The sequence below is a fragment of the Lipophrys pholis genome (genome assembly GCF_963383615.2).
Source record: "Lipophrys pholis genome assembly, chromosome: 16".
NCBI classification, from domain to species: domain Eukaryota; kingdom Metazoa; phylum Chordata; class Actinopteri; order Blenniiformes; family Blenniidae; genus Lipophrys; species Lipophrys pholis.
The window spans coordinates 20771127-20799045 of record NC_137634.1 but is presented as its reverse complement, the minus strand read 5'-3'; the positions used below and the strand labels follow the sequence as shown (position 1 = coordinate 20799045).

Genomic DNA, 27919 nt, shown 5'->3' with positions numbered 1-27919 from the left:
TTTGTAACCACAAGCTCAAGTTCTGCAGCAGGACAATGATCCGAATCACAACAGCAGGTCCACCTCTACCTCTGAATAGCTCTATAAAAAAAAACTAAACTAAACTATTGTTTTGAAGCGGTTGAGTCAAAATCTGGACTTAAATCTGATTGAAAAGCTTTGGCATCACCAACAGGCTGGTTATGTTTGAAAAACCTCCGATGTGGCTGAATTAAACTAATTCTGCAAAGAAAAGTGGGACAAAATTCCTCAACGTTAATGTGGAAAAAACCTCCTGCCAGTTAGTCATTTAAAATCTGAATTCTGTATTTATTATCTTTCACAAACGTTAAGATTTGATGATCTGAAACATTTCAGTGTTACAAATACGCTCAAAATTAAAAGAAAGAAAGAAATTAGGGGTACATAGTGAAACGTGATGATTCACTGGTGAAACACTAAGCTTATATTAAAATGCCTTTAAAACATCACATTCGTGGGTCTATTTTTACTGTCATGTGCTCAGATGTTAAACGTCTGGTTGATCACCAAATGGCAAATAATGTGAGGATATGCAGCTTATATCATGAAGGATATATTTGAGAACATTTGAATGGAAAACTAAAGTGTGTTAAAAAAAAGAAAAAAGAAAGAAGAGATCCCATTATTGAATCATCCACTTATGTCTTCTGTACCAGTTTCATTCATGTTGGATTAAGGTATAAATGTTACGTCACTATGAATTTCATAGTCGAAACTTTCAGTATGACTTTCAATTTCAGTCATTTGAAAATTGAAAGTCACGCTTTTAACACATCAATTTGAAATAATTTCATGTCAAACTACATTTTATCCTTTAAGAAAGTTCAGTTTTCACCTCCTCTTTTGTAATCCATTAAATCACATTTAAGTATAAAAAAGTATAAGTATAAAATTGTATTTTGAAGAAGAAATAGGCAGAAATATTTCCTTCAGCTTCAAATAATCTATTTTGAAATTCATTCTGAGAAACCAAATTTCAATATTCTACGATTCAAATTCAGTATCTGTTGGAACAATCATTGTGTTTGACCAACAGTCAATCATCAGTCACATGCTGACAACCTTATACATACTGCACCTATGGGGGCAGCTGGACCACCTAAAGCAGGGGTGTCAAACATGAAGCCTATATGGGTCAAATGTTTGACATTTCACTGTTTCTGCACCAGAAGGTTTCAATAAAATTGGCTTTATGTTCAGATTGTAGTCATTTTTGGAACCGTTTGGTTTTTGCACTTTTTCCTCACGTATGCTCTGCACCACAACCAAGAAAAAGTTTAAATTTAAAGGTTATTATGGCGCTATTTTACCAGTCCGACCCACTCAAAGATGAAACTGGGGCTGCGTGCAGCCGCTGAACTAAAACGCGTTTGACACCCCTGACCTAAAGAAAACCCACGCAGGTAGAGAGATCATGCAAACTACACAACCAAACCCCTCCCCTTGCTGCAAAACTCTGATATAAACACACGCTACTCATCTTACCTTTATGCACACAGATCACAGAAAATCGGACTTTTAGTAATTCCCATTGTTTAATGGTCACAGTTGAAGCACATGATATAAAAAGAATATTTACACCGATAGTTTAAAACATTTTTTTTTTTTTACAGTACACTCGTGCACGCACACACACCCACACACACACACACCCAACAGCTGCTACTTCTACAGCATGCTTCCCAAGAGTAGCAAACACACGTAAAAAAAAATAAAAAGCCACGTTAAAAAAAGAAAAAGAAAAGAAAAAGGTAGTAAAGTGCATGTATGACAGACGTCCCCCGTACAGAAATTTCTGACAGACTGCAGAGAAGTTTTTACTTGCCAGTCACAGGCACACTCCTACAAGGTGTACAAAAGAGCTAATGAGCAGTTAAAAAAAAAAAAAAAAAGAAAGTTCCCGCTCACATGGTAAAGTTGTGCTACTCGGCCACATTCGTTCACGCACGCAGATATTAAAAACACACACACAAAAAAAACAAAAACATGTACAGTTCCTAAAATGTCAACACTCACAATACATACCTTTACATCCCAAAGAGAACGGAGCAGAAAACTCACAACTATACAATCTGCCTTTATCTCCTCCTAACCTAGATCATCTCCCACACTGTAATAGATACATTAAAAATAAATCAAACAGAAAAATGGTGGCGTGGCATTGAAACTGTGAAACTGTGAGAGGGTATGACGGACACGAGTTTCAGCTTAGAAATGTTAGTTTGAAGTGGAAATGGTTTCTGATTGAGAAGAGCGCGTGCAGGTGAGATGTGGTCGACTTACGGAGGTATTGTGTCAAGAAAACAAAACGGAAGGAGAAAAAAACCCCAGCATTCTAATTTTTACATTTTGTGTTAATAAACGGTGTCCTCTCCTCGTGTGCAGCTTTTTTCCAGCTCTGGATGATGAGGGATTAATTAATGGATTGTTGAAAATTAGATCTAATTTTATCACTTTGACAAGTTTGTGGATTTTGTGACGATCGGTTTACTACCAGAGGCACAGCTGCAGCCTTTTCTCACCAGAATTACCAGCAAATACGAGGAGAAAACAGGAGATGAGTGAAACGGGAGTCTCACCCCCGTGTGCATCTGAATGATTGTTTTTGCTGCGTTTCGTTAACGGTGTTTCTTTCTCTTTGACTCGTTGCTTTCATTTAAAAACAGAGAAACCCTATGTGGACGTGTCACTGTTCTCGCCGGTATCACATATCACTGATTTCACAGAGGCTCTTGGTGGATCTGTAAGGAGATAAAAAAAAAGGTACAGATACTACTAAACATATCTTTTAAGGCAAGAGGCATTGGTTTTGTTTTGCTAAATAAATCCAACATTCCTCATATTGTGCCTGATCCCTCTCATTCTTCACACACACACACACACACACACACACACACACACACACACACACACACACACACACACACACACACACACACACACACACACACACACACACACACACACACACACACACACACACACACACACACACACACACACACACACACACACACACACACACACACACACACACACACACACACACACACACACACACACACACACACACACACACACACACACACACACACACACACACACACACACACACACACACACACACACACACAGGTTGAGCGTTACATGGTGTGATAGAGGGTACTGACAGTTCGTTTCTTAAGCCGCCTCAGTGGATGAGTCCTCCCATACTGTTCCCTTGTTGTTAAAAGTGTGGGCCCTGGTGAAGGCAGACAATCTTGGCCGGAGACTGGCGAGAGTTTCCCTCTCTCTGGACTCTGATTTGATGGCAGGCAGCCACCTGGCGAGGTTTCTCCAGTTTTCGAAAGCCTCTCTGCGCTAATCGCAACAGCATCCTGCTGCTGGTCTGCTGAGGAAGGCAGGTTGTGGACGCGCTGCTTCTTGGACTCGTCGCTCGCCGTGTGGACTGGAGGCTGCGCCGAGGGCGGAGCGACGGCGGATCGACTGAATTCCCATTCGCTCAGCTCGTTGGCGAGCAACTCCAAGCAGCCCAGTTTGGCCAGAGAGGCTGAGCGCTTCATCAGCGATGGAGGAGTGAGCCCCGCCTGGCGGATCCTGGCTTCCACCTCTCGGACTCTCTTCTGGAAGCTGCTTCCGCGCGTCTGAGCCGCCCCGGTGTCCGGGCCCACGCACCTGACATTGCGGGTTTCTCCCATGGCCACCTGCTGCAGGAAGGCGCCCAGCTCACACAGAGTCTCCCACGTCTCCCTGTCGACGTCACTGTAGGGCCCGTCGGCGCTGCAGTCCCACTCTGTGCTTGACTCCAGCTCAGTCACGCCCTCCAGACACAGGAAGTTCACCGAGGCGAAGGGAGACTGGGCGAAGAGGTGGAAAGGAGATGAGGTAGAGAGGAGTCTAGAATCAGCAGGATGGAGTTTGTGTCCTTTTATGCTTTTTTTATGTTTTTCTCGCGCTCCCATTTGAACTACATGAGTGCTCTCCTTTTTCTCCTCCTGCACGGAGCTCTCCACCGACGCCTCCGCGTCCCGGAGCTCACACAGCGTCACGGCGTGGATGCTGTGCGGACGCCGCTGCGAGTGGGAGGAGCTACCAGAGAGGGACGGGGGAGAGGAGGAGGGCGAGGGCGTCTCATGCTCTTGTTTCATTCTTTGCTCCAGTTGTTGAGTGACGCGCCGCACAGACCCCCTGGTCCAGTCGCTGTAGAGTCGAGGAGGAGCTGCCTCCTCCTCCTCCTCCTCTTCCTCCTCCTCCTCTTTGTTCCTCGCATCCTCTTTTACATTCTCGGCTTCCTTCAGTGATAAAACATCTCTGACCTCCGTTTCCTGCCTCGGCTTCCTCGCTTCCTGGTTCTGGGGGGCTTGGGGCTCTGCTTGGCTGGGAGGCAAAGTCTCCGGCTTCAGTCCTGTGACCTGCACAGGGATAGGAATTTCCTACGAAGGAGGACAGATTATGTACGATTAGATTTCAGTTTGAATGCCCAACAAAGGTGCTTTAGATAAAAAAAAATAATAATTTAAATAGCACCAAAGTAGAGTTTCTAATATCTTAAAAGAATAACAAAGAACAACTCGAGGCGGCGGTGGGATCACTGTAACCTGTGAACCTGTGTATTTGGAAAAACAAACACTCAAAGCTGAGTTTGTCAAACCAGGTATATTACATACCACAAACTACTTCAATGCTCTCAAAATGTTAACATATGTCATGTATATCTTCAAGAGAGTACATGCTAGTTTCCAATCAGATATTACATGACGGGTGAAGCTCGTTCTATAAAAATTACCCGATTCAGGTGACAAACCACCTTTTTGCCACTAGGTGGCACAATCAAACTCAAGATCCCAAAGGCCTACTGGAACAGATGCTCTGAGAAGGATTTATACAATAATTGAATGAAATGTTTGAAAAGCTATATCAAAAACTAATTCTTTCATGTGTGGAGATATTCTGTGTGGCAGGAGTCCTAATGGTGACACCGTCGTGCAGGATCATAACATTTACAGATCTATTTTCATCAAAGATGCTCAAACTCTGGCCAGCAGAGGATAACAAGAGATAGACAGATGACGTCTATGATGAACTATGCAGTAGTCGTGGACAGTTTGCTGACGCAGTATTTACCTTTTTCTTCTCTTCCTCTTTGCTCTCAGGAGTGGAAACCTCCTGAAGGCTGCCTTTACCACAATTCTTTGTCGACGGCTCTCCTGCAGCGCACTGACTTTTACCATCTTGACTCATTCCCTTGAACTTTTCTCTGGCACTGAAAAAGTTGATGTGATCCGCACTGTGGCCGAACAACACGTTGTCGTGAGGAATGGCACTGATAAAATCGTTGGTGGGAGGGGGAGGGGATGCCGAGCTGTTCGAAGAAGCGGCGGATATCTGATCACATTCTGGTTTTCGGAGTGCTGCTGCAGACGGGCAGTGCGGTCCAGCCTGTTGACTGCTCGGTATTTGTGCGGCCGCTGGCTCGGACGTGGACAACGGCACAGGTTTCACCACGGGATGAGAGCAGGGTGGCGTCGCTGGTTTATCAACCTCGTCCCTGCAGGGGGGAGTTGGGGATAAAGCAGGGGAGGTGGGGAGGTGGTGGAGGGACGGAGGCGGGTGAGGCTGGCCCACTGAAACACTTTGTGCAACAGTCACAGCGTCTGTCTTGTGAGGCTCGGGCACCACGGTGGCGGCCCTCGGCTGAACGCAGGAAAGTGACGGGGGCTGCTCCTCTGCATCACATAACCCGTTGGAGAGCGGGGAAGAGGACAGAGACACAAAACCAGCCGTGGAGTGAGGACGAGGAGGAGGAGGATTCAGCCGGCTGCTCTGACCCACAGCGGAATGAGAGGGAGCCTCGAGGCTCAGAGCCCCGCTGTCACGCGACAGAGACGCCACCCCCTCTAAGGAGGAGCTGAGCTGGCTGGACTTGATGCCAGTGCCGGGCTGGCTGGTGGAGAGAGCAGCTTTGCCGATGCTGGCTGAAGTGACCAGCGATTCCAGCAGTTCTTTCACAGAGGGGCCGGGCGTGCTGCTGGACTGGTTGTGGGGGTCTGAGCGACCCAGGCTGAGGGGCTGGCCGTGGGATTTAGACAGAGGCTCATGGTGCTCGGAGAGGTCGCTGTCGGAGTGAGAACGCCACAGCTTGTTGTGCCTCTGCTTGCTGCAGAAAAAGAAACAAACCCGGGGGAAAACACAGAAATTAACATTTCTTTTTGTGTCACTTCTGTGTTTGAAAACACCAGATCAGAAAATGTACTCTATTTCCTAATATTCCATAATAGAACAACAAAACTCTGAAATCTTAATACAACTTTAAATAAATACCACAACAGCTTTAAGAAAACAAGTCATCAATATTCTATTTTAGGCTGATTCCTTTGGCCCTGTGTGTGTGTGTGACTTTAAAAAATGGTGTTATACAAACAAAAAGCAGAAAAAACTGTTTTTTTTAACAAGATGGGAATTTTAATTAACATGATACGTCGGCTGTCTATCTTTCTAAAACAATTAAATATATAACTTATCAGATATATAACGTCAAAAAAGGGTTCAATGTGACTAAATACTTGGAAGTGTCAAAGAAAGCTTTCACAATGTAGTCAAGCTGTGTGTGCCTTTATAATCTACATTACTTTTTTCATCAGACAGTTTTAGAGTGACTGATTGCACTATCACTTACACATAAAACATGCCTGTATTTGCTTAAGTACCTGGCCAGCAGGATGCCTTGATACTCCTCCAGCTGTCTCATGAACGAAGGGTTGGGTTTGGTCACAGTTCGTCGCTCCTTGACATAATCAAAAGCCTTTTTCAGATCCCAGCCGTACTCCTTCATGGCGTACGCGATCACTGTGGCTGCAGAGCGACTTATACCCATTTTACAGTGCACCAGGCACTTGGACCCAGCTTTCCTGCAGCAGGTTAAAAGAAGTAAGCGTAAGGGTCACATCAAGTGGATAGGGCAGTGGTTTTTTTTTTTCTACTGTGAATATAGAATATGTGCAGGTTAAAAAGTAATACTGAGACTAGTTTGTCATGTCAAACTCACTTGGCTCTTGATATGAACTTGTATGTGTCATTCCAATAGGCAAGTAAGTCTGTGGCTTCTTCGTCGTAAACTCGGATGTTGTGGTACTCAAACACACCAGGGAAGAAGTTATCAATCTCCCTTGTTACATTCAGGATGTATTCAACTCTTGAGTGACAAAAATACATGAAAGAGGAAAGGTTAGAGGACAATGGCAGAGATAAGGTTGTTCCACAGACTTTAGTACACTCTGTACTTTTAAAATGGGATTTGTTGTTCTCCAGCTTACTTACCCACAATTCTGCAGCTCCTCCAAATTGGACGCATTCCATTCAGATCCCTGCAAGACAAAAAGCAATCCTCAGACTTGTTCTCAGCCTTCCACTGAGCTTTTCATAATGCTAAAATCCTGTGGGAAGACATGTTTGATACACAGTGTGCCATCCAAACCAAACATGCAGAGAGCACCTTTAAATTGGGATGAATGTGGAGATAAACAAGACCTTCTCATGCTTTGTCAGGATACACAGACATGGATTACACCTGAGTGGAGCCAAATGTAGCCCAGCTCCTGCAGAGATGCTCCAGATCAACCTACCAAGAAGACGTGATCAAAGATTTCTGTAGGACTGTCCATCTGGCCCAGAATGAGAATCATCTCATTGTCGATGAACTCCTTAAATTCCCGAAGGTTGCAGGTCATGTGCATTTCCAGCTCCGTTCGGATCTACGCGACACAAACAAGAACAGAAGACATAAAGTGATACTTTAAAATGTCCAAGAAAACTTGTATGTCTCAAGTTAAACGGAGGGCGAAAAACCAATTCAGGTGCTCACCTCTTTGCAGGTCACATTCTCAAGATCCTTCTGCATCATGATCTCTCGCAGGCTGGTTTTGATCTGACGCTCCGTCAGCTCTCGTTCTGTGGGGCTGCACACATGAAAAAAATATCCATGAGCTGAATTCATCAAAGTAACGGAAATATCAACCCAAACTACAAACATGAACGACTTTTTCATGCGGGGGTTGTGTTGTGGCTTAGTTGGAATCGTCTTTTAGTCACAAGGTCCTGTGTTCAAAGTATACAGGGTGCGTAAATGTGTGAATTCAACTAATGGTGTGAAGCACTTGGAGACTCCTGAAGCAGTGAATAAGCATAGAAAATAGGCGAGGACTAAAACAAGGTTTATATATCAAGGATACGTACATGTCTGAGAAGAGCACGGGTGAATCGGCACGATGCGACTGCACATCCTGCATGGCATTCCACTCGTTGACCCGCGTCTGGTCAGAGGAGACCCTGCTCTGATAATAGCTGACCCACGTGAGGAACAAGCTGCCTGGGAAGTAGTTATGACAACGAGCCACCTCGCAAGCTTTATGGAGGGATTGGAGGGCTGACCTGTGGGAGGAGAAAACCTTTTTTTTTTAAAAGCCGAGGACAAAAAGAGAGGGCATTCCTGTGAGAAAACACCTTTTCTAAATAAGTGGCATAGTTTAGCAGCGAGATGACCACCTGGAAACAATACAGATGATATACGGAGAACTATCTGGTTCTGTGAAGTTGTGTGATTAATAACAGTGCGACTCACCACATGGCTTGAACTGAAACGGGCTTGAACACATGCACTCTGTTATCAGTGGACACACTGAACCCTCTGAGAGCAGCACAAGAGAAAGCACAGCAGAAGAAGAACAAAACAAAAAATGTCAGCAATCTCAGCAAAATGGGTATTTAGTGTGTATTCTAACACTGAAGCATGCTGGACACTTTCTTACCCGTCTCCATCCAGATGTATCAAGGTGTCACTCCACAGAGGCAAAACCAGTCCTACGGAACATGAGCTGGAAGAGGAGCACAAATCTCTGTTACAACATCATGCAGATTACCAAAACCAGCAGGGACAAGCTCGTATGTATGAATGACTATCCCCACCTATCTACGGGACTGAAATCCATCCCCAGGACCACGCTCTCCTCGGTGTCCTGACGACCGTTGGTTGACACCACCACCATGTAGCGGGTGATCTGAGCATGCATGCTCTCCAGACGAACCGCCTGGAGCATTCGGGAAAAACAGAAATGAGAGAGGTGACGACTCGACAGCTGATCAACAACATCATCACCATGTTTTGGAGTCAGAGTGTGTACCCACCAGCTTGATGTTGTCCTCCGGTCGGAGGAGGGTGAACATAGTTTGCAGATGCTGCTGGATGTCTCCTGGAGAAACGACAGCAATGGATTTGAGTGTGAAGGACAACGGTGGAGCATAGACGACACTTGTATTTTGGGGTCCATGGCCTCACCTGCATGTTTGCTTCGTAGCTGAGAAAAGCGAGAGGCAGAAGAAGGGGAGGCACCATTTCCTCGAGGTAAGAAGAGAGCAGCTCCTTTAACTGTCAGGAAACTTTCACTGATGCTGCAGACAAAACAAGAGGAAATACAGTTTCAATACATCTTAATGACTACTGAAAAGGCTTTACAATTTAGTCATTTGTACACCAATAACAAGATAAACTGTTGACAGTTAACCTTTGATAGAATATCTAAAAATGTTGTTTTTTTCCTTTGCATCAAACCATTTGAGCATTAGAGAATCTGTCGTGTAGAAATCTGATTTAATTTCATATTCTCTGAGAAAATGCTGGCAATCTCTAAAACAAATAAATAACTGAACAATAAATAAAGATTTGTCTCATTATTCACTTAAATCAAAAGCCTATGCAATGTGCACCAAAGTCCCCGGTGGTTTCAACTGCATGTAGGCCTAACTAACGTCAACATGTTCAGAAAATCCCATACAAATATTAAAAGCAAAAGTATTTATTTTAATGAACACGTCTCTTCTTTAGGTAGACATTTGCAACCCTACAAAAGCCTACTTGTTATTATCTCTGAATAAAAAAAGGCCAAAATATCAAATGCAAGTGTTGTGTTTCCTTTCCTGGTTGTTCATCTCTGTCACTCCACACTGATTACAAATAGAGATACATGTCCAAGTTAAGGAAGAACCATTACAGAAATTAATTCCTGGTATTTGTTCTGTCTGCTGTAAAATATCCAATTACATTCACAAGGTAGGAAAAAAGGGATCAGTAACATCCATTGGCTAAAAGTGAGGGTGTTTCCATAGCAAATCTTAGAGAACACAATCCGCTAAACAAACAAACAAACAAACAAACACTAAAACCTGGATTCCTCGCAATTTCACATGAACCATGAAACCAAGCCACAATCTGTGAGTTCTTTTAACTAAACATGAAACACATATGATCTTTAAAAGCATACTGAGTGGATTAAATACAAATTGCCAATAAAGAAAGGTGTCATTTCGAACATTTTGTCAGGAATCAATCACATCATCTGACTCATGACCCTCCAGGGTACAGTGTGTACCACCTCAAGATTGATCAACTAAAATGAGAGAAAAAAACAACAAAAAACAATAAGGAGGTGAATGGAAGCTCAATAGAGCAGGTGAGTGCATCATGTGGTGGATGTTTCTCAGCGTGCAGAGGGAAGGAAGCCTCCGCAGTGTTGTCACATCCTTTCCCATTGACTCATCAGGAAAACCACGAGTCTCCGTCACGTCACATCACAACACTGTAAACAGCTCAGCACGGTGCATTCAATCAACTCACAGCTGATAGATTTCCCCCTGGGAGATCACGGAGTTTTCGGTAAAATAAGGTCTCATCTTCCCCCCGCAATAGGCGCAGAAGCAGCTGTCCGACGAGCTCCGCGGGGCGGTCACCACACCGGGAGGCATCGCTGCTGCGGGGCCGGGTCAGGGCGCACGGGAGCCGGCTTACTGGCTGAGCGAGAGTCGCTGTGTGGTGCGGTGTGGAGGAAGTCACTCGCGGTGAAAACGCAGGAGATCTGATGTAAAGTCACACACTGACGACATCACAAGCCACCGGTGAACTGCGCATAGCTTGCGGAAACAAGTGAGGAAGTTGCCATATTGCAGACAGGCTGAGCGAGCAGGTGCAGCTTCACATCTGCTTCTGCGTCTGCGTCTGCGGCAGGCTGCGGTAAAACCGGGGGCTGAGGGGAGGAGACACACCCGGCCAATCCGGGGGGAGGGGAGGAAGACCGGGAAAAAACATCGAACCAAACGCACGCAGATCGTGGGGGGAAAAATACCGAACCAACTGGAGAAACATCAGGAAAAAATACACCGAACTGACTGGAGGAAAACCGGGAAAAAATACCGAAACGACTAGAGACAGAAAACCAAAAAAACCTTCACTATAAAATTTATTCCAATTTCCCACCAAATAACATCATTCTGGAGACACAAAAATCAATAAACCTTTGAAATCAAACAAATACAGCTTAAATAGTTTAGTTATTTTCACAATAATTGTGGTTCTTGATGCAGTTGTAACTGATCTTTACACAACATCTCAAGTGACAACACCTTGGGTACATCCGAATAGTCCCTCCTTTCTCCTTTCCTATCTACCTTTCCTTAATCCCGTGGATGACGTCACAGGGTTAAGGAAAAAGGTGTTAGGAGGCTTCCTATAGGCGATCATGTTGTTGTGACCATCGGACTGCACTTCCATTAGGTGATGTAATAATAATCTGACAGCGGAGCAGGTTAGTGACGTCAGCCGTGGTGAGAAAAACTAAAATTTTCTGAAAATGGACAACAAAACGCACACTTAACACTTTCCCCTGTGCCTCTAACCACTGATATAATCACAAAGTTTGACGTGAAATCAACGTGAAATCAAGGGAAAAGAGGCTGCCAGGTGAATAAATAACCAATCAAACTGAAAATAGGCTGCAGAAAAAGTTTACTTTACTGTGTTCATTTTACAAAATCTGCATAACATTCATAGTTGGGATCTGGATTTTAGATTAATCTAAAGTTGTTCACAGCATATTATTGCATTGGTAACCTAACATTATCTGCTTTGTGTCATCCTGAGTTTTACCTGAAGGCTCAAAGGAGCGGGTCCCTATAAAAGTTGTCGCCACAAGGAAATGTTGGGCAGCATGACCTCGTCTCCTTTGGTAAAGGATGCATCAGTGTTTCCTAGGCTAAAGGAGGTTATAAAGGAAGCACTGAGCCCCCTCTCCTTAGCTTATTGAGAATTCAAACGTTCCTTATCATGGCCGGCACGTAAACACTTCCAGGGTTAAGGAAAAGTAGATAGGAAAGGAGATAGGAGGGACTATTTGGATGTACCCCTTGTCTGTTAAAGAAAATACTGCAGCAGCAGACACACCTACAACAATGTAGTTAGTATGCCAGGCCACGGGAGGGCGCTGTTACTCATTTTTATAATGAAACCACACATACACGTGTGCAGAGAACAATATGCTATCAATGTTAATAATTAGAGTAGCTGACATTTGTATGGAGAGATGTCAAATTGGATATTATTGAAGGCGAGTCTCAATTGTAGAACTACCGATATGGCCAATAAAACTAGAAGACGGACTGGGAGTCATGCCACTACAGAGGCCACCATGTATTTTTTGAAAAAAGTCACGGTTGCAGTGGATCCGAGCACTGGTGTCTTGTAAAAGGATCTCCCCAAAAAGTGAAGAAAGTTTTACGGATACACTCGTTTTCGTTGTCATGTAAACTGGACCTGGTCTTCGCAGCCGTTTCATCCCTTTATCTCTGGGGTGTCAAACATATGGCCCGTGAGTCAAAACCAGCCCACAAGAGGTTCCAATCTGGCCCGACAAACCACCAAGCAAGTTGTAAAAATTGCAAAGAAAGCATTGATTGTTTTTTAACACTGCCTTCTTAAGAGTAGTGGACATCCTGCAACACCGAGACCCGCGCTGAGATATCCGTGATTCTGCCATGAAAGCCTCAAAGCCATGCTGTGTTTGGTACCAAATGTTCAGATTTGGATAAATATAACATTTTTCAAATATGTCACAACATAGCAACAAAGACAAAATTCAAAGTTTAAACTTAAAGGTTACTATGGTATCATTTTACTGGTCTGGACCACTCAATATGAAATTGGTGTGTGTCCTCTGAACTATAACTATAACTATAACGAAAACAATATTGACTTTGATACCCCTGCTTTAGATATTTCAGTCAATTTTATGTGTTTTAGACACTTTAACTGTTTTAGTACATTTGAAGTAATTTTAAGTTAAGTTTTCCATGTTTGGCCAGTTTAGCCGTTTGATCTTATTCAAGAAAAAAAACGACAACTTCCCATTTTGCACTTAATACCACATGGTTCTGTCACACCACGATACTGTGGTGTGACAGAACACATAATGAAGTGATTCAATGTGGAATAACCTGTTTTGTTAATGTATAGACAGAGAATCCACCTTGATTAAACTCTATTTCATCCGATCTCATAATTTCATTGATTTGGTTTTGATAAGTCATTTTTGTCTGGATGTCAACATACATGCAAACAGCAGTGGCGTCTCGGATGCTGTAAAAGCTCAAAAAAAAAAAAGGAGAAACCCTTTAGCTATATTTCTTTCTTTGAGGCGTTGGTTGGGTGATTGTATAAGAGACATACAAAAGCTCCTTTAGTTTCCTTTTTCCTTCAAACCCTGACTACATGGACTCGTATTCTACAGAGCCGTGCATCTGTTATGCAACTTAACTGACTGATTTAGTTGCTTTTACTGAACAATTCAATTAAATGCTACTTTATTTACACAGCGCCAAATACAACACAGTCATCTCAAGGCACTATTCCAGACAAAAACCAACAGACCATATTGGTGCCTTACAAAATCCTTTACTAAGTTGCGAAGTCAGAAATCAAACAAGGTTTTACAAACTGCTGACATACGTCTCTGTAATCATGATGGCAAAGGCATCAGAAAGCTCCCATGACAACCCCTTTTAATGGTTTTTCATTAACTCCTCTGCATGTCATGTCCAGAGGGGGAGAAATGTTTTGTTTGAAGGTGAACCCAGCAGGAGCAGGTAGGGCAACAGAGTTGTGTAACCAGGTCGGTAACCTGCAGGGAAAATTCGCAGCAGTGTCAGCAAACACCTGACACCAAAAGGTGCCTCCAGCCACAGCAACTACAACAACAACGGAGGAAAAAAAAAAAAAAAAAGATTGAGAAATCGAAAAGGAGGGATCATGCGGCTCGGGAACCCAGGAGAAACCCGATCTTAGGCATGGCTACGCTGTTTGTTGACGCCTCGTGGTTTCAGTTTATAGGACAGACGACCGGCTGAGAGTAGCTACGTGGCCATCACCTGACGGCAGATTCACACCTTAGGATAAACAACAACAACCACAGAGTTGCTGTGGTTATCCGTCAGATGTGTGTGTGCCCTGTGAGAAACTGAACATGTTTGTTGTACGTGATGCTCTGAAATCAAATAACCAGATGGTACGATTCCTGGTTAAGTGACTTGAGAGCTGAGTCACAACATGTCAAAATATCTACATTAACTACAACAACAACACTGTGATTGACTGGGGAAGAAACACTATCTGAGATAGAGATACACAACGTGAACAGATAAAAGTTAAGCGATAGGACTCAAACCAAAACTACAGAGTTGTAAATCGAAAGAGCAGCTTCCTCTTAATCTGAAAACCTCCCTTTCTTATGATCAGGGTGTTCTTACATGTTCTGTTTTAGTGTTTTTCCCCAGAGTCACACTTTATTTCTGTTTCGAGTGTGGAAGAAAAAGCTCACACATGTGGACGGTTTGACACTCAGCAGGACTTCCCACTGTCCCATGAGGGTCTGGGCGTTCTGCTGGATTCCTCCCATAAACCGTCAGGACTTTCAGCTTCAAGGGCAAAGCAATGATGTGTGTTCAAATGTGCAGCTTTTCTTTCTTCCTCTCTAGTGACAACTGCATTATCACTTACATATCCCTTCATTCTGTCGGTGGTCCGAGCACAAGAACAGTTCTGAGTTAATGAGCAACATAATACTGTATTTATTATATGGACTCTCAGCAAATAATATGATTCTGTGTGTTGTCTGACAATATCTCAAGTTCACACCGACGTCTCTCATTCGACTGCTGAAATTCACACCATTCAAGCAGAGAAGGCCTGGATGTGTCTTTTGCATGCAGACAGACACCAGACACTCGTGTTGGGTTTCCACATATACAAACACACGGAATGTCACCTTAGTGATCACAGCATCGCATACTGTATGTTATACAACATACCAGAGGCTGCATTTGTTTAAAGCACAGACAGACACATACGGAAGATAAAGTCACTGCTTATTTGCACATGAACCTGACAGAGAGCATGTATGACCTTTTGGATTACAACAGAGTGAATAAAAAAGATTGACTGGACTTTCAGAGGCATGTGTGAAACAAGCAGAAATGGGAAGAAAGGCTACATAATACAGCCGATAATCCCATTCACAGAAAAAACACTTGATCCTATTTTTCTCCAATCTGACTAAAGAATTATGTGTGCATGTGCGATTACAAGAAGATCAGACGTGGCCTGTAATTGTAGTGTCACATTAAATCCTTTTTCCTCCTTTCAGTTGTCCTCCTGCAGTGACGTCGCCGCTTCAGCCGACGTCACGACTTTTAATCGGCAGCGCTGCAGTGAGCCGTGCTGACGCAGGCCGGCACACTGCATCACTCCAGTCTTTCTGAAGACTGAATGAACGCCACTACCTGTGTCAGAGATGAGCCTCGCTGCAGGCACTCACGTCAGCAAACCTGCTCCCTGAGCCTTCGGGGAATTTATAATACCAAGTATGTTCTGAATTCCTCCGAATAGCTGTGTCTTTAACAACACGACTAAGAACACGGGGATGCAATTACACTGTGGTACTCATTCATGCATCTCCTGCTACAAGCTCGAATTTATTAAAGCATCAAGTATTTTAACGAAGATGTCTTTCAACCATGTTGAATTTATGCAGTTACATAATCATATCCAATAAAACATCACTTCAGGGTGCTCCACCCATATTTCAGCTTCAGGTGGATATTCTTTTTCTTTATAGTAGTGTTATTCATCTAATCCTTATCCTGTGATTAAAAATGTGGATTTAGACCTGCAGACAGCCTTCAAGTCTGAACTACAAAATATTCCCACTCATGAGGTGTTCTTAAAGAGGACTGATCAGGCTCATTTTAACTCCTCGTTTATTCCCAAAAAAGAAAAACATGGAATTCAAGTAATTTACTCATGTCGAGCATATTTGCGGATCCTAAATCCGCAATATGTTTACAACAGAGAATTTGAATGTCTGTTGACTTAGTCTTCGTTTACACGACAATATTTTAAGTGAAAACGCATTGTTTGTAATTTGACATCGGTGCCGTTGGCTTCCTATTAAGTGCAGGAACTAAAAATGTAAATCAGTGCCAAGATGACATCAGTTCGCACACACACGGTTCAATCTGTACATTGAACAGTCTGAATATGTTTTCTCAAGCTGTTATTTAAAGAGGGGTCCATCGTATTTTTTGATTTACACCTGAGCTAGTAATGTTATTTTTAAAAGAGGCACAATAGTTACCTTTTAATCCTGACCGTTATTGTGGATTTTAACACATTACAATAAACTACACTGAGATTTATAGGAACACAGGCAGACTGCTGTCTGCTCTATGACTATCTGTGGTCAAACCAGCTCACAAACACACACACAGTTCCCTTGCTGTTCCGGGGGTAGGTGAGACACAGTGCACTTTCTGAAATTGTGGAAGTTCTGAGATCAGACGATAGCGGAACAAGAAATGTGAGACAAGCTTTATTGGACAAAACACAAGTACACAAGGAACAATGTGTGTACTGCGGATGGAACTTCAACAAAGCTGGCGACTGTAAGGTTAAATGTCATGGTTGACCAAAATAAATAAATAAATAAATAAATAATTAAGCGAGATGAACAATAAATTCTAAGTGAAAACTTAAAGCTGAAGATTCCCAAAGACAGATTTCCAAACTGTAATACAATACCAGTATTTGTATTTGTTATAAAGCCATGATGAAAAGAGGAATTGGGATTTTTTTTTCTTTGTATTTTTTCTATCAGTAAGAAGGGCTTTTTATCTGAAACTAAGCTGAACCGATTTAACTTGATAATCTGACTGTAAATATGTTGTTTTAAAATTGATGCAGCTGAACTTTCTGTTATGAACTGCGCTGTTCAAAAACAACTGCATGTGTGCGATTAGTTGGCTAAGCAATAAACATCCATCACACTGCGAGTCTGCACCAGAAATATTAAACCAATCACTTTTATTCATGTACAACGTTGCTAAACCGTTCGAGAGCAGTCGGACGCCAGACCCTCTCATTACTCGAGTAGACTGTGGTTTTAAAAAAAAAACGGAAGGCTGGGGAATTGGAGCAACGTCCACTTGCCATGTCCATCACTCCACTGGAGCAATCCTCAACAACACAGAACTTGTGTTTGGATAACAACCGGTACAGAATGACAGCTGCTGCTCACAGTGCTCCTGACACACAACGATCTGACATCATTTACCTGGAGACACTGCGATCCCACTTATGACAACAATCTCACAAGTTCTGCTTCAGCTGAACCTTTTTGAAGATGAAGGCTGCAACTCGTTAATGAAATATGTGGTCCTTAATGCATTTATTTCTTTTCTTGGACTAGTCAATTAGTCTGAACAACTTGAAATAATAGTTTTCGAATAAGACTCACAAGTAGTACAGTTAATGTAAATAGTCAAAGTCATCACTCTATCCTCAAGAAATTAGATGGCAAATAAGAAAACACATACCAAAAAGAAACATGAAGTCTTCAAAAGAAAAAGTGAATCATTGAGAATTTCTTCCTCATCCATTAGAGAAGTTAATGAGGGGTTGAGGCTAATCAGAGGTAAAGGTGAGGTCAGTTTCTGCAGAAAAAGGCACTCAAATCCAGCAGTTCTCATTTCTATAGAAAACTAAAGCACTTTTATCCAAATAATCACAGCGTGACCGTCAATCATCACAAAGTGACTGACTTCAAAACAACAGCATTAATAATATTAGTTCAGAAAATACTGAAATTAAAGGTGGCATGTGGTCATATGTACCTATCGCTGAGTACACACACACACACACACACACACACACACACACACACACACACACACACACACACACACACACACACACACACACACACACACACACACACACACACACACACACACACACACACACACACACACACACACACACACACACACACACACACACACACACACACACACACACACACACACACTCAGTATGAGAGTATAGATTTCACTCCCAGCTGCACAAATACAGACAGTCCTCTCAGTTGGAAGGGGCAGAGCTCCAATGGCCAGACAGACACAGAGACGCTCTGACATAGGGAGTGGTTACCAATCTGCCCCTGAATCAGCAGTGCAGCTCCCCTGACCCACATACCCAGCACTGACTCACACAGGCATTGCTGCCCTCTAAAGGACGGCCAGAAAACCACCGTTAATTCTCTCATACATGAGAGGATTGCAGGATTTCACCTGTTATTAAAGGGCCAAGTACAACCGAGAAGAAGCGAGCGTTCACTGGTTTCACGTAGAACAAATAAACACAGCGAGCCGGGGAAGGAAATTGCTTCTGTGTGGAGGACTGAAACCAGTTGTAAGAGTGGCTGAACAAAACAGGACAAACCAGATTTCCAACTTTGAACCAACAAGAGGGACCACTGACTTGTAACGCTGCAGCAGTGCAGGAAGGGAGTCCTGCCACGTCAGACATCTGTAATGATTAATCTTTGCCTGCTTCTTCAGGAAAAGCCTATTTGGAGGTCAGGTTCAGAGGTCCGGGGCAGAAACACAATGAGCCCTTCTGACTGTATTTTTAGAAATATAATCTTTTAAATACTTACCCTGGCCTTAGACCTCCAGTATCCTGTCATTTTAAACCAAACCAATAATCTGTGAGCTCAAACTTGCAATATATTTGTTTATTTACGGTCTTATGACACGGAAGGATGAGGGAATCTTATCTGATCGAGAGCAGGTGGATACTGTATGATGTCTGTCTATATCTTACCTTCTTGGCTGAGAGCGGCGGTCATCCTCCCCGCTACCGGACTCCTAGAGAGATAAAACAAGGAAAAACAGATTTAATAATAATGATAACCCTACACAGCAAAACATTTGAACAGCAGCTGCTTAAACTGCTAAAGTCTGGTTGTGGTCTTTTAGTGTGGACTCTCCATGCTGGATTTTCAACAGGGACTTCCTTTGGTTTAAGGTGAACTGGTCACTCTGAGAGTGATTGTCTGTGATTGCGACCACAGTCAGCTGGGATAGTTCTCCAGTTTTGGTTTTCAAATTTCGGGCATATTTTTAGAGCCAGGGTCATACTGTCAGTATTCAGTGCAGCCTGGTGCAGTAAGACCACAGTTCAACTTCAATTTACACACTCTCCAGGACAATGGCTTCAGTCTGATTTTAGGGTGTGGCTGGTCACAGAATAACATATTCAAACAAACACACACACACACACAAAAAAAAAAAAAACAAGCCGGGAGACACAGAAACCAAAAGATAGATCGACATCAATGTATCTGAGAATATGAAGCTCAATCTGTTGAATGACAAAGACGTGGCTTAGTGGGAGATAAACACCTGCCATTTATGCCCCGGACACATCTTGTTTACACTGTGTGCGAGCTTAACTGGCCTTAACCACATTACAAAAACATTAACGGCTTCATAAAAGGGAGAAGTGGATTACGGGTTGACGATGGGTCATAATGAGCACAGACAAAAGATGAAGTCACGCGGGGCAGCCTTGTTGTGTTCGCTCTCACTGGACTCAAATGATACATGGAAGAAAACAATAATGCATCATTTCAATGTGCAAAACAATCATACCCAAACTGTCTGTCGTGTTTATTTCGCATGTTCTGGTGTAAGGCGGTAAAGAATTGTTAAGTTTCAGCCAGATTCTGTGACACTGACGCAGATCTAGTTGAAGGTAATAATTGCAGTGTGGCGCTCAGCCACAGTTTACAAAGCAGGTTTCCACTGCGGCCTCTGAGGCCCAGAAGCTCCAGAGCGATTTAAAACAGATTCAATGCGCTGGTGAACACTCCATATTAAGCATGTGACTGTGAGAATGCCGTGTCCAGAAAAGCTGCTTCTGTATTGTTGAAAGAAATCATGTATGAATTATATGAATGAAAATTGGCAGGCATTCACTGCAACAATAACATCCACTTTTATACTGTTGTCTGCTGCATACCTCGGTGGCTTATAATGAGTGTATTAGTTTCAGCGATGCACACAGCACGCGACTGTACACGTGGATAAACAATGACAAAACCTGGGAGGTCCGTCTAAAAACATTTTTTGTCCTAAACTGTAATCTTTATATTTTCACATTGTTTTTAAGAGTTCACCAGCTCAGACAAAGTAAGTAATTTCCATGTCATTGTGTCGTATGTCGAGATATAGCCACACTCCCTTTCTTTGAGTTTTGCATGCATGTTCGATTTTCCCCACCGCTTATGGAAATGTGAAGCCCGGGCACGCAGACTATCAGACACTCCGTCTGAGCTTGTGTGTAACAGCTGACTCCAGCAATCACAAACATAAAACTAAATGACTTCGTCCCTACAGGCCAAATGGTGGCGTCCAAGTGCATGCAGTACAATGTGTGTATTTTCCCCTGCAAAACACCCTCAGCAGACAACAAAAAGCTCAAGTCAATATGGTGGGGTGGTTAAAAACAGCTAGCAGACATCTCATGACTGACTTTACACAAGAGGCACACGTCACATGACAAGACAGGAAACCAGACATGTGTTTGTGCAATTTGCAACGTGTGTGTGTGTGTGTGTGTGTGTGTTACAACTTAAATATTTCCACCAGGAAATGCTTTACATCCTTCAGCAGCCTGGCCTCGCTCACCTGGCTAAATTACACTTATCGTCCCACTTCAGTGATGAAAGATCCCCAGTCTAACGTACACACTCACACAAAAGACGTCAACTCTACCCAAGACCGCGTTGCATTAAACCCTATCATCCTTACTGCCGGCTGCTCTATGACCCCAAACAAAATCTTTGTTTTCACACGTTTCTGGAAGACGGAACAAACGACTTAAAACATGCAGACAAAGAAGGTTATGATTGTGACTACTTGTAAAAGCTGTTTTTAGCTTGGAAAATACAAAAACATCGGAAAACAACAGGGTCCTGTTCAAAGCCACAGTTCGTCCTGGTGACTTTTGACTGCCACTGTTAGTAAAAAAAAAATAATAATAAAAAAATAGAAAATAGCCTGACTTCAGAATGTGATCTCGGATGCAGCTGGTGCTAGAAAAACATTTCATACACAACTATTCCAATCTCATCCTGGGCCCAACAAGCAGCTGAAGAAAGACTTCTTTCTATACTGAGCAACTCGTCAGTTCATTTAACTGTTAGGCATAATGTGATGGGATACAAATTCTCCACCAATTAGGATTTTTTTTACACAGTAAACTCTTTTATAAGCTTCCATGAAATCAAAGGTTTGGTATTCTATATACTTAAAAAATAAATATAAATCAGCTCAAACAGTGGTGAATAACAGACTTGGTACAACACTGGAGCACGGTCGAAACATATAAATGATATTTTTGCATCATTATGGTCTATTCCTATTCAAATCCTGAAAACTTCCAGATGCTCCCACTCATACAATCTTCTGACCGGCGTGGAAAGTCACACTGGTAGTTGTTTAATTTGGTAGGAGTTCGGGCCTGACCAATCAACTGGCCGGACGATTTAATCGGCCGATAATAGCCATTAGAGAGTAATTGAGCCACTTTTGGCCGATTGACGCCATTGTTCACGCTTATTTTTCACTGATAAAATGCAGGGAATACTGTGTTTTTCTGATGTTCTTGTGTTACAACCCCTTTCATGTCACGCTCCAGTCGCCCCACGGCATAGTGAAGTCGTGAAGAGTGAAAAGCCGACCGTGCATTAACTGAACCTCCGTGGTAAGTTAACTACTTTGTGAAATAAACAACTCAATAAGTTTCCCATTGACGTGCGTCACTGTGTCACTCGTGCTTGACTGATCTTAGCTCGTTCTCCGTCCATGAGCTGGGCGAATTATAGAAGTGTGCTTCGCCGTGAAGTACAAACAAACACTTCAAACTCGAATCCCGCACACGAGGCTCTTTTGTCAAAGTGCTATCTTTACACACTGGAACTTCCTAAAAACCAAACTTGTTTCAGAGGTAGACTTTGCCATAGATGGGAAGGCTCGGTTTCATGAAAGTCGGATCTTTTTAAAGACATGCACTTGGTCTCCCAATAAATCATGAATGTAACACAAGCATTAAAGATTGAAACTCCAAAAACACTAAGAAATATGTGGCCCACACAACAAGCTATCCTTTTAAAACTTTGTTTTATTACGATAAAAATCGGCAACATACATTCGTATTTTGTGAGTGCATTGACAAGCTGCATGCAGGCAGATGGAAACATGCAATCGCCAGATTAAAAACACAAAAATCTAATGCAAATGCAAACCACTTCACCACCGAGCTTCCCCAGTATAACACTCGTTCTCTGTTTTCTAAGCAGCTACAGTAAATCTTGGAAAAGTGCGAAAGACATTAACATTTTCAGTGAGCCATGTATTCTTTTCTCTATTTGTCACCTAAAAGAGGAGTTTGACGCCCCTGCTACATATAAATAAATCCTCTGCAAATCAGACTAATGATGAACTTTAAAATTTCCCACTCCCTGCAGCACTAACGAAAAAGCCTATTCATCATCAGAATCATCCACATGTCACAGTCTATTTGTGAGTATTTCATACTTAGAAATATGAGTAAATCATTTAAATGTGTGTGCAAATTAAAACGAAAGATTTATCTTATATTATAATAAACTCCATTATGACGTTGGAAAGGCTTTCCAGGGAGTTCAGTGAAATACACACAGAAAAACTAAACAGAAAGAACAAGTTTGTATCTTCACTCCCTATTCGAATCACGCCCGACAGTTTATTTTGTCAAAACCAATCGAAACTAGTCGCTTCTCTGATTTGCATGGACGAGCTCCTGACGAAGCCAGACACACAGACAGAGTGTGTGTGTGTGTGTGTGGCGTCGGTAGAAAACATAATACAGGTGCTACAAGTTAAACTCAGAGTATCAGATAATAAATAATGTCTTATATCATAAGTGATCTGCTGTGATTTAATAAAGTTTGCAGCGTGAATCTACTCTCTCATTTTTCTTTGCATCTTTCAGGCAAGAAAGAAATTGCAAACTGAAAACCACCTGCCCCTCTGATTTGCATCGATTAAGTCCTGTTTTAACATGTAGACAAATATGCAGAGCTGCAAATTCATGCGTACCAACCGAACCGAACGAGAGCTACAGATTTCTGTATCGTGATTTTTTTTAACCCCAATGTCAATTATATTTCAAAACTTTAAAGTCGGCAAAGGGATGAACTATTACATGGTTATTAAACAATAAGTCGTATTGAATAAGTGGCTTACATTCTCACAACAATCACACATATTTAACCATTTGTTGGTAATTATTGTCGAATTGGCTGTAGCCGCCTTTAAGGTAGAATTACTGATCTACAATACAACGTTATTTACGTTAATATCGACTTGCCGAACTATTCTGATGTATGTTTTCAGAGGTAGTAGTTTTCTTCACACAGTGCACATTGTTTGTCTTATTTTTCAGACTAATACATCAGAGTTGTTTGACAGGGGAAAGGGGGGCAACAGCATGGTGTTTATGCAGTTATAAGAAATGACCTAAAAATATTGTGCGTTTCAATGGAAATATGCACAACTATATTTTCATGTTTACTTTAAGTCATCGTAATTATTTTGAAAGATTGTTATTTTGTATTAAGTTACCAAACATGGTCACATGGTTGTAATGACTGCTTTATTCTGGTTGTTGATTTTTGATCACACAGAAGATGTGTGTGTGTGTGTGTGTGTGTGTGTGTGTGTAGGTATTACAAAGAATGACATAGAAATACTTAACAGAGTAGTTGAAGCTTCCCACTTAAACTGCTGTTTTTTTTAACCAGCTGGAGGTGGAAAAAGAAAAATCACCTGCTCCTCTGATTTGCATTGACTGATCTCACAGAGACAGGAAGAGAGAAGGCAGACAGGCAGAAAATATGCAGATGCGTGGACGTTTTTTGTTTTCTTTTTTTAAGGGCAGGTGAGAGAGAAAAAACGGAGTGGAAAAGACACATTACATACCAACACACCAAACAATAGTAATCTGAAGGCAAATGACTGCATTTAAACGAGCGGCAGGTCGCTTATTACCACCGGATGTGCAGGGACACTTCCAAATGCCGAGCCAGAATGGCGTTTTTCAACAGCAAACCTTTAGATGAATAGCTGTCACACAGAAACACGAGACAACGAGACTGTTTCTCGGCTTGTCGTCGACTCGTGTGGAGTTTATCTGAAGCGTAAAAGTAGCTTCCATTTGAACCTTTGAACAGGCGGAAATGTGCAAACAGAGACTCGGAGGAGGGTTAAAAAGCAGATAAAAACCTTCAATTTGAGTTTTGATTTACTGATTAGTAACGATCTGTCTGTGAATAGTCTGTGTGACACTTTTTAAGAGGTTATAACTTATCGAAATTGATGAAAATGATGTGCGGTTATATTACGCGCATGCGCAGCAGTACAAAGGCACGGCACTTGACGACAGTCAGCAGCCGACAAAAAGACAGCGGAAACGGAGCCGCAGCTCGCTTTTCCCCCGGTACAGACACCGGGTCTGTTCACCGGGAGGAAGGCGGAGGCTGGGGAGGAAGAGGAGGGGAGGGGGGGGGTTTCAATAAGCGCCGCTCTTACCGAAACGCAGGGACTGGAGCTGGTGCTGGGGGTCGGTGAACGCTGCACGGTAACCAGCGCCATTCAGCGACCGGGAAGCGGACATCTGAGAGGAAGCGGCGGGGGCGATACGAGCATAACGGTCCCGGAGAGGGCGAGACCCCGGCGGTACCCGGGCTATCGGACGTCCGCGGTGTATTGCTGCTTCTTTCTCTGTGATCGTGGACAGTTTGACTACTCCCCGGCTGTTTCCTCTGTCAGCGCCTCATGCGCATGCGCACGTACCCTCCGCTTGTCAATCCACATTAACTGTTTGAGTGCCGGAAGAAAACAAAGCGTCAATTATTAAACACACGGCGACTGCAGCGACAATAAAAACACAGCTAAAGATGTACTATTTTATGAGGATAATTATCATGAAAAATAGTCATTCAGTAAATAGGTCATGTCTCATGTCACTGTACCATAGTTTAATATAACTATAGGCGCAATTTGTGTTTATTGTTGGTAGGTTATTTTGATTATTTCAATTTTTTTGTTGTTGCATGATTTGGACACTTAGTGGCGGTAGTTGAACACAGGTTGAATTTGTTAGAAGGGGATGAAAAATGCGTTCACCTTTTTCTCTTCCTCATTTCATTCTTGTGGACTATTATAAACTTGTAAATACATTTATCATCTAAGTGAATCCTCAAGCTTGTGCGTGCTCATGTTTGGTAAAGGAAGTTAATGTGTACATTTTCTTCAAATTCAATCATCACATCCAGAAAATCACACAAAACAAGAGGCTAAAGCAGAAATTTGTCTGTCATGAGTGGAGAACACTCAACACTTCCATGTATTTGCCTCAAACACGTGGCAATACGAAAAATTGTTAAAACAAAGAAACAATCATCCAAATTCAAATTTCAATTTTTTTCTGCAATGTTCAGAATGAAAAACATAAAAGGAAAAACATTTATTTAACACTGTGACGTACTATTGTTGTCCCTCGTTTCCATCGCACTCTGACATGCACTGAAATTCAACATTGACCACGTTCCAACGGGTGTGCGAGGACCCGTTCAACGCTGCTTGCTGCTTTAATTAATAATTATTCTCTCTAAGGGGTGTTGTACTTTGGAGCAACGCTATTAGAATGTCCCCTTGGGATGAATTCATCTATTTTTAAGTGCTTTGACAGACCATCATTAAAAAACGCAGCACTTTAGGCTTTCTACATACATTACAAGAGAGACGTTCTCTTGTAATCTGATTGTATATTCTATAAATAAAGCAACATGGCCAGACAGTGTCTATATGTTCATGTTTTATATTTTGAGGAAATCTTTCATTATTTTTGAGGTAAAAAAAATAATAGTTTTCACACATTTTTTCTTTTGTAAGAAATCAAATAACTTTAAGTATGCTCACAGTTCTTTTTGCCACATTCACACGTTTTATTAAGAATTCAAAATAGGTTTTTATTCATGTTTTACGAGAGTTAATATTGCAAAACATTCCAATGATGAAGTGGGTATAATTTCTGACATATTAATTTATTGTTTGGAGAAAATGTTCCTTTGTTATTGAGAGAATTTATTATGCCTGCACAGTGGTGCCTTGGTCTCACCACGTCGTGAGGAAGTGGTGAGTTTGAGTCCCACTCAGGCCTCAGTGGAGTCTGCTTGTTCTCTGTGTGCCTGCATGGGTTTCCTGTGGTTATTCCTGTTTCTTCCTCCTGTCCAAGAACACCTTTCACTGTCTCTCTGTGTATCCTAATGTGATGGACGATCTATCCAGGCGGGAATCTGCCTTTGTTCATTGTTAGCTGGGATCAGCTCCACTGTGAACCTGAACAACCAGTATAGAAGATTATACGATACATTCAATTGTTTTTGAGATTATCATTTTTTTTCCATTATTTTCAAATTTCCCAAAAATACTATTCTGCTTTCATAATTGATTATAATTGGGGTCCCCCCCCCCCCCCCCCATTATTTAATATAATATACATATGAAGAGAGTTTTGGATTTTGAGATAAGATTTAAAAAATGTCATCATCATTAATAAAGTGTTTTCATTATTCGCCATTGCATATACTGCACATACAGAAAATATAGACGGATCAATAATGATCTGATGTAATATGCAGAATCATGCTGCTTCCTTATTAATGTGCATAATATGTTTTAATAAAACATCTTATATGTTTGACATTATTATGCATCTTCAAGAACTTAAATTGCAGATGATACAGTATTGTTTCAAGTCATTCTGTAATAGTCAGACACAAGTCAGTTTACACATTTAATTAGAGAATATCAACTTATATTTCAAGACCCTCTGCCAAGTGTTTGTCTGGGCATCAAGTGAATTTCTTTTTAAAGTAAATCCCTTGTTTTAAAACTGTATTTGAGGCTTTCAGTTTGAAGAGTAATGTCAGCCTAGAGCACGTATAATATCTGAAAACATCTCGTGTCGGTTGTTCACAGGTCTGTGATGATGGTGTGCGCTAAAAGAGGCTAAAGCAGTGGTATTCCAGCGATGGCCCTGCTGGTAATCAGTCAGTCATGTGAACTTTTCTCTGTACGAGAACAAGCTTCTGGAGTGAGTGCAGTTCTGGCCGAGAGAAAACATCAGGTGATGTCTCATGAGTCCTGAGGTGCAGCCTGCCTGTCTGAACCCGCACCACTACACTGTTATCTTCCCCGCCTGCAGCCACAGATCAAGGTTAGCTGCAAACCATCGCCTGTCAGAAAACACGCACTCAGATCTGTATCATCAGCACGAGTAAAACAGTCCAACAGTTGCAGGTATGCACAGATACATGGCAACTATTATTACTGCTGCTGACCAATCTGGCTCCTCTCTCCACACATCTTCTTGATTTACGGCAATGAGACAAAAACATACAATCAGTCAAATGTCTTTAAATATTTCCTTTTTGAGAAATTACTAATATCTGAACTGTATTTCTTCAGCTGCCTCTAATGTTCCATGTCCATGCTCCTCTATGACTTCCTTCCATTCTGTCTTTCCTTCTAGCTAGTGACTCCATATGTCATCTTGTCACCGCTGCATCCACTCATC

The 27919-nt window shown here is 42.2% G+C and overlaps 1 protein-coding gene across 1 annotated transcript; it reads right to left on the bottom strand.

Annotated features, from left to right (window-relative positions):
* Positions 1-1534: 1534 nt before the first annotated feature.
* Positions 1535-25113, bottom strand: ssh2b (slingshot protein phosphatase 2b). The gene is made up of 16 exons (XM_080483242.1): positions 24868-25113; positions 19055-19098; positions 9353-9465; positions 9202-9266; positions 8983-9104; positions 8826-8891; positions 8639-8704; positions 8254-8448; positions 7883-7976; positions 7644-7772; positions 7339-7385; positions 7067-7213; positions 6729-6929; positions 5146-6178; positions 3192-4454; positions 1535-2762 (listed from the first exon to the last, which is right to left on the bottom strand). Exons 1-16 carry the CDS (start codon positions 24928-24930, stop codon positions 2742-2744), a joined length of 3669 nt encoding a protein of 1222 aa, XP_080339368.1. The 5' UTR covers positions 24931-25113; the 3' UTR covers positions 1535-2741.
* Positions 25114-27919: the final 2806 nt, after the last annotated feature.